The sequence below is a fragment of the Ictalurus furcatus genome, chromosome 2 (assembly GCF_023375685.1).
Source record: "Ictalurus furcatus strain D&B chromosome 2, Billie_1.0, whole genome shotgun sequence".
In the NCBI taxonomy this organism is placed as follows: domain Eukaryota; kingdom Metazoa; phylum Chordata; class Actinopteri; order Siluriformes; family Ictaluridae; genus Ictalurus; species Ictalurus furcatus.
Genome location: NC_071256.1, coordinates 31,408,980 through 31,416,970, shown reverse-complemented (window position 1 = coordinate 31,416,970; position 7,991 = coordinate 31,408,980). Strand labels below are relative to the sequence as shown.

Here is a 7,991-nt window from a genome sequence, read left to right as displayed (position 1 = left end):
TTTTTGCATGGAAATTATGCAGCTGAACCCCAAAAATGCAAGCCTGTAGGAAATTAAGAGAGCAATTTAATTTGATTTCATAACATTAAATTATAAAGAAAGTTACAACTGTTTATCAGGTTTTTCACACTAACCTTCAGAGTTTGCTGCTGCTGTTTATCACGGATTTGAAATCGTGAGATTGGGAAACATGTAGGTTCTAAACAGGATAATAAAAATTAAACCTCTACAACTACATAAGACTATCAGTATTTAAAAATAAATATAAATACATAAATATAAATATACAACCCCAATTCCAAAAAAGTTGGGTGTAAAATGTGAATAAATACAGAATGCAATGAAGCCATATGTTATTCACAATAGAACATAGAAAACATATAAAATGTTTAAACTGAATAAATGTACCATTTTAAGAAAAAAAATAAGGCAATTTTGAATTTGATGGCCGCAAAACATGGTCTCAAAAAAGTTTGGACAGGAGCAACAAAAGGCTGGAAAAGTAAGTGTTACTAAAAATAAACAGCTGGGGGTTAATTGGCAATAGGCCAGTAACATGATTAAGATACTCTTTTTATACCCAGAGAGGCAGAGTCTTTCAGAAGTAAAGATGGGCAGAGGTTCACCAATCTGCAAAAAACTGCATCTACAATTTAGTGGAACAATTTCAGAATAATGTTCCTCAATGTAAAATTGAGAAGACTATGAATATCTCATCATCTACAGTACATAATATCATCAACATATTTTGAGAATCTGGAGAAATCTCTGTGCTCAAGGTACAACTGTGAAAATCAATACAGCATACCTGTGATCTTCGGGCCCTCAGGCGGCACTGCATTAAAAACAGGCATGATTCTGTAATGGAAATCACTGCATGAGCTCAGAAACATCTCCAGAACTCATTGTCTGTGAACAGAGTTCGCCGTGTCATCCAGAAATGCTGGTTAAAGCTCTATCATGCAAAGAAGAAGCCATATGTGAACATGATCCAGAAACGCTGCCATCTTCTCTGGGCCAAAGCTCATTTAAAATGGACCGAGGCAAAGTGGAAAACTGTTCTGTGTTCAGACGAATCAAAATTCGACATTTTTTTGGAAACCATGGACTCCGCATCCTCTAAAGCAGTGGTTCTTAACCAGGGGGGTATGCCCCTCTAGGAGGGGCATGGAGAGATCTGAAGGGAAGCGTAAATTTTTTAGAATTAACAGCCAGGGCATCATTTGGGTAATCGGTATATTTTATTGCTTTTCAAATAGAAATGTGCATAAATGGAAAAACTCTGCGTTCCCTCTCCCTCTGCCTTTTATCTAGCTGTCAGTGCAGACCAGTATTGCCAACTTAGCGACTTTTTGGACGACTTTTTGGACGAACCACCTTAGTGACTTTCCAAATGTCAGCAATACTGTCCTGCAAGCGGGGGCCTTGCTTTCCCGCTGCGCTCACACCTCTCTCTGCTTCTGCTCTGTTCAGTGAGTGGCTCAGAGCCAGAGATTTAACAATGTCATTGATAACGAGACACACCCTTCGTCCCAATTTCGTCTTAATTATTCATACGTGAATGTTTTTAGAATGCAAGACGAATGGAATGCAACATGTTTTACATGTGAAATAGTCCATGTTATTACAGCCTAGTTCTCTTGTTCAAAGTAGTTACAGTGTTCAGAAACATTTTTAAGAATTCATGTTCAATACCTGTCCGTTATATAGTTTATACAAGTTATGAAATGTAATTTAAAAATTTCAAAAACACAAAAAATCTCTATCTATCTATCTATCTATATATCTAAAACAGATTTTAGATAGATAGATAGATAGATGGATAGATAGATAGATTTTATATAGAATAGATCATCATTATACCTGGTCTCCTCCAATATGGGGGGGGGGTCACATGATAGGGAAGGCTTGGGGGGGCTTTAGTTGCAAAAGGTTGAGATCCTCTGCTCTAAACTAAAGAGGACTAAAGAGGAGAGGGACCATCTGGCTTTTTTTATCTGCGCTCAGTTCAAAAGCCTGCATCTCTGATGGTATGGGGGTGCATTAGTGCCTATGGAATGGGCAGCTTGCACATCTGGAAAGGCACCATCAATGCTGAAAGATGTATACAGTTTTTAGAGCAACATCTGCATCCAACTAGATTCCATCGCATCTTTACTTCTGAGAGACTCTTTTTATACCCAATCATGTTACTGACCTGTTGCCAATTAGCCTAATTAGTTGCAAAATGTTCCTCCAGCTGTTTCTTTTTAGTAACACTTACTTTTCCAGCCATTTGTTGCCCCCGTCCCAACTTTTTTGAGACGTGTTTGTGTAACATATGGCTTCATGAGGTTTGCAAATCATTGCATTCTGTTTTAATTTACAGTTATTCACGTTACACAGTGTCCCAACTTTTTTTGGAATTGGGGTTGTGTGTGTGTGTGTGTGTGTGTGTGTGTGTGTGTGTGTGTGTGGTGTGTGTGTATATATATATATATATATATATATATATATATATATATATATATATATATATATATATATATATATTATTCAAGATTCATTTTCCAGTATTTAGGATTCATAGGCACTCAAGTAGAACAAGGGTGGCGGATTTAATATTTAGTTGAGACTTTATATATATATATATATATATATATATATATATATATATATATATATATATATATATATATATATATATATATATTCCCACTGCTTCCATTTATTTATTTATTTATTTATTTTATGAAGACCCTGTCAAAGTCACTATACCTATCCTGCTCCACCAAAAATCACTCCATCGCCATGTTTTAGTTTACTTACAAGTGGAAAGCCTTGTTTCGGGTTTATACAGGCATCACCATTTTCAAGAAGGACAATATTTAAAGAGGGACAGAAGAGAAAGGGCAGTTGGAAATGGAAAAAAAAAGGTCAGACATGAAACTAAAAAACAAAATGGGGAAGCACAAGTAATGACAATGGGCAAGACTAAAGATAGAGGAGAACGAAGCAAGATTAGACAGAGTAATGAGAGAAAGACTGTGACATGATGGAGGAAGAAGAGAAGCATGATGAGATGACAAACATTACAGAAAGTGCATGAGAAAGATAACTAACAGTACATAAATCATAGAAATGGGCTGTAGATCTTAAGTAAGTCTCTCAAAGTGTAAGAGACAACAGGCCTGACAACTGGTTTCTGCACAAGGTATTTATAAAATATATTTATTGTTTTGCATATGGGGAAGAACACCTAGTCAAAGCAATGTGTAGAAATTGCTTATTTGGTGCTATAAATGGCCCGTTTCACAAAGGTAAGTGTACAATACTACATAAAAATAAATGACTAGCTTAACTCCCTCATATGAAAATGGAATACACTATATATAGTATGTAGTCCAAATATTTTATATCTTCATTATATTAAAAAAAAAAAAAAAAAAAAACACTTGTATGGGTCTAGCTACAGAAACATGTTCTCTGTACACACTTGGTTCTTTATTTGAAATGTTACAAAAGTATCAGTAGCTAAGATTTGAGTGAGTATTGGGGTTGTCAGTTTAATTAATCTGAAATCCAGGAGCTGTTTTGTGAGACCAAAAAGAGCAACTGCTATAATCTTTCTATCCCATACATTAACCTCACACAACTTGATACATAAACAATAATACTCATACATTAATTGGATTACTAGAGAAATAGCAAATAGTATAGTAGATACATATACACACACCGATCAGCCATAACATTAAAACCTCTGACAGGTAAATAACATTGATTATCTCATTACAATGGCACATGTCGCGGGGGGGGGGGGGGGTGGGGGTGGGGGGGGGTGCAATATTAGACAGCAAGTGAAAAGTCAGTTCTCAAAGTTGATATGTTGGAAGCAGGAAAAATGGACAAGCGTAAGGATGTGAGCGACTTTGACAAGGGCCAAATTATGACTAGACGACTGGGTCAGAGCATCTCCAAAATGGCAGGTCTTGTGGGGTGTTTCCGGGAAGCAGTGGTTCGTACCTACCAAAAGTGCACCAAGGAAGGACAACCAGTGAACTGCTGACATGGTCATGGACACCCAAGACTCACTGATGTACGTGGGGAGCAAAGGCTAGCCCCATCTGGTCCTATCTCTTAGAAGAACTACTGTAGCACAAATTGCTGAAAAAGTTAATGCTGGCTATGATAGAAAGGTGTCAGAACACATAACGTATCACAGCTTGCTGCGTATGGGGCTGCGTAGCCACAGACCAGTCAGAGTGCCCATGCTGACCCCGTCCGTCTCCAAAAGTGCCTACATTGGGTACATGACCATCTCAGTTGATATTTTAGGACGTATGCACAGTTTTAAAGAATAATATTTTGGTTATGCTGGATTTAGGACAGTTATGCAGTTATGCTGACAGTTATGCCTTCAAAAAATATACAGGTGCTCTATGGTTCAGCTACAGTTCATGGTAGATTTGTTTTAGTGTTCCACCTCCACACTGCCTCTTTAACTCCTTTGCCATTCTTTGAGATTTCTCATCATTTCATGATGGCCCTATGTTTTTTATCTTTATTTCTCTTCTTTATACTAGAATATTTCTATATGAACATTAAATATTTTAGCCAGGATCTGTTGACAGTGATTTCTAAATACCAATAAGGAAACAAATAGCAAACATCCAAAAATCCCCTGATGAATTAACATTTACAATTACCTTTATAGAACATTGTGTTTATTTAACAATAATATTCAGTGTAATTCTGTGACCTTTTTTTTTTCTTTCCACGTTTTCATTTCAAACCTTGTTTGTTTGATTGTTTAAAAAGAGAACAACCTCACAAATTCATACATCTTTATTCAGTTTTTAAGATACAATAAATAATTCAGGTATTAAATACATATATTTATTGAGTGGCGTTTTGAAATAATTGTAATAATGAGTTACTGTACTAGCTATTAGGCCAAAACTGTTCATAGAGAATAAGCTACAGTTTTAAATCTGTTTTAATATATATATATATATATATATATATATATATATATATATATATATATATATATATATATATATATATATATATATATATGAGAGTGTTGGAACTTGGGCTGTTATAAAATAAAGTCCACAAGTACAATAAAAAGATGAAAATATTGAAGCAACATTGAAAGGTTAAATTTATTGACACACGCTGGACTAGTTCAAGTTTCATCGTTATGTACAAAACAGTTCATGCAGCAGCATTGAAGTTTCATAAGAAAGTGCAAGACAGAAAACTCAGAAAGAGCATCGCACATGCTGCATCTCCAGCAAAGAACCCAAGGACTCGTAGGAAAACGTGCAAATATTAATGATGCTAAATATTTCCTTAAAAAAAAAAATACACTTAAACATCTTTCAAAAATAAACACACCCACGGTGCCAGATGCATAGGCTACATTTACTCCATTCAGCTGCATGCATTTTGGAAGATAAAAGTTTTAATAGTTCTCTTTTTGCACTTGAGGTAAAAACCGTGTAAACATATTTTCACTGTAAAGGTCAAACACCCCGAATGCAACAAACTAACTCGAATATGAATTTTAACATAACAGATATATATATATATATATATTTAAAAAAAAAAATTAAACATTCATAAACATCGATACATTCTCAATATTTTCAGCGTGCAAATTCCATTTCTGTGACAGTCATTGTAATGAATGAGACTTTTAAGGACACTTGAAAGTCTCGTTCAGCTTTTCCTCGACAAACGCAAACGACGAAACGAACGAGTTCCATATCCTCGCGCTGCAGAACATGAAACCTGGCGCGCGGCGATCCTCCGCCCCGAGTGCACAGATCTGTCCTCGCGCTCGGCGCTGTTACCCGAGTCCGATCATCACCGCCTCGACGTCTTTAGACGGCCGCCGCTCTTTCACCAAGAAGTTGATCATGCTCTCGGACTTGATCATGAGGTTGCAGCCGAGAAAGAAGATTCCGAAGACGACCGTGAGTGAGAGCACGCACAGCACCGCGATCTGCACGGCGCGCGTCACGAACAACTTGCGCTCGTCCGGCTCGAGCACCAGAGATCCTCCACCGGCGCCGCCGCCGTCGCTCGCGCTCACCTCGTCCACCAGCGTGCCCGCGAGCTGCTGACTGCTGTTAAGCAGAGCGCCGTGCGCAAACAGAGTGCTGTTGAAGATCGTTGCATTCATGGCGAGTCGTGGAGCGAGATGCGATCCTCAGTCATGCAGATGTTCACCAGACGTCTTGTGCGCGCGCTTGCTTCTGGTTCTGGCGTGTCATGTGGGGGAAAAAAAAAAGTCCACTAGAAATTAACTAGCCGGTTAGTTGTGAACTTTGATCTTGTAGCGCAGACGCAGAAAGTCCTGCTGTCTTCTACTCAGGTGACACTTCCAACTGGAGTGAAAAAGATGATGGTGCGTAAAGGCGCAGGAAACTAGTGAGCTATGAAACTGCGCTCTTCGTGGACATCATATAGTCTCGTAGCCTCATTGTGTATGTGCGCGCGCACGTGTGTGTGAGAGAGAGACAGCCAGCCAGACAGACAGACAGAGAGAGAGAGAGAGAGAGAGAGAGAGAGAGAACCAACCCTCTGAGGAAGGTAGTTTAGTCTTAATAAGACAGAGAGCCATGGGTCCATGAAAGTGCACTATACACTCTCAGAGAAAAAGGGGGTATCTTTTACCTAGTCTAAAAGGTAATAGGAGGATCAGTACCTCACATCTATAGGTACATTATACTGTATCAACGTTTCCAGGGGAAAGATACACATAAACGGTATAAAATATAATGGTACCACCCCAGCAACAAGAGAAGGTACAGTTAAGTGCACTTTTTATCTGAAAGTCTATGGCTCTGTTCAATTCCTCAGTTTGCACCCCTGCAAGGAAGTGCTGGAATTTTAAATGACAGGAGATCAGATATACACCGATCCGTCATAACATTAAAACCACTGACAGGTGACATGAATAACAATCTTTTTTGTTGAATATTTTAAGGATATAACCATACACTGATTTTTGGCACTCATGCAAAATTCATTAGAATTAGCATACAGGAGTATATGCAAAAAAAAGTCGTACTTAGAGAGTTAATTTTTCAAGGTGATGCCTTTATCCAGAGAGACATACAGAGGTGACTAGGGCTAGCAAGTAGATTTTAAACATTTACTCATGAGAGTGAGCTATAGCAAGTGTGTTATCAGGAAAATAGCTACACAAATACTGCCAGGAAGCCCAATATACTGCCAATGTCTGTAATGTTATCCAACAAATCCACAAATCTCTTTATAAACTTCTTACAATATGAACTAAAGTAACATTGCTAAATCTCTATTACGCACCTTCAGCTAATTTGGCTTTGACTTAAGTTTATTCACTCATAAATATCTGTGCGGCTGTCCACAACTGATCTTAGTATAAACTGTTAATAGCTCCAGGTAGTATAATCATCAAGATAGGTGAAACTATGGGTAGCTAGTGTTAGGCTTAAATATGGATGGCTAGTGTTAGTCACACTTCAGTTTAGTGACTGTACAGTTGTCTTGATTGATTCCTGTTCATATGGAGTTAGTCAGCAAAACAAAAAAGTTTCCTTCTGTTGATAGTGAAAATAAACACAAATCATTTCTTATTTCAGAGTAGGCGACAGCCACTGTACAGTAACTTTATCTGACACAGCTGTCAAATGCACCCCTCCTATCATAGCTGTTTCTAAATGAAAACCACTTAAAGTCTTGTCTCTTGTGGCCTTAAGAGTTGTCAAAATGTGTCGAAATGTCTCGAAGTTTGAAGCTCTTTGATTATTTACACAGTACAAACCATAGTGTCATTAAATGAAGCCAGAAGAAATGAACATGTTTTAGAAAGCCAATGGAAAGGACTTTGCTGAGCAGTGTGCGGGCGTGTGGTGGTTGGCAAATGTCAACCTGACAGGAAAAGTACGGGAAGGAACAGGCACCGATAAAAAAGAAAAGGCAATATTGACAAAACAAGTGCAAACTTTTTC

The 7,991-nt window shown here is 37.8% G+C and overlaps 1 protein-coding gene across 1 annotated transcript; it reads right to left on the bottom strand.

Moving 5' to 3' along the window:
- Positions 1–5,068: 5,068 nt before the first annotated feature.
- Positions 5,069–6,305, bottom strand: rprml (reprimo-like). Its single transcript, XM_053640346.1, has one exon. It carries the CDS (start codon positions 6,173–6,175, stop codon positions 5,840–5,842), a length of 336 nt encoding a protein of 111 aa, XP_053496321.1. The 5' UTR covers positions 6,176–6,305; the 3' UTR covers positions 5,069–5,839.
- Between the last annotated feature and the right edge of the window lie 1,686 nt (positions 6,306–7,991).

Bases quoted from the DNA above. Each gene is read 5' to 3' on its own strand.
- rprml (XM_053640346.1), bottom strand. From the start codon at position 6,175: ATGAATGCAACGATCTTCAACAGCACTCTGTTTGCGCACGGCGCTCTG.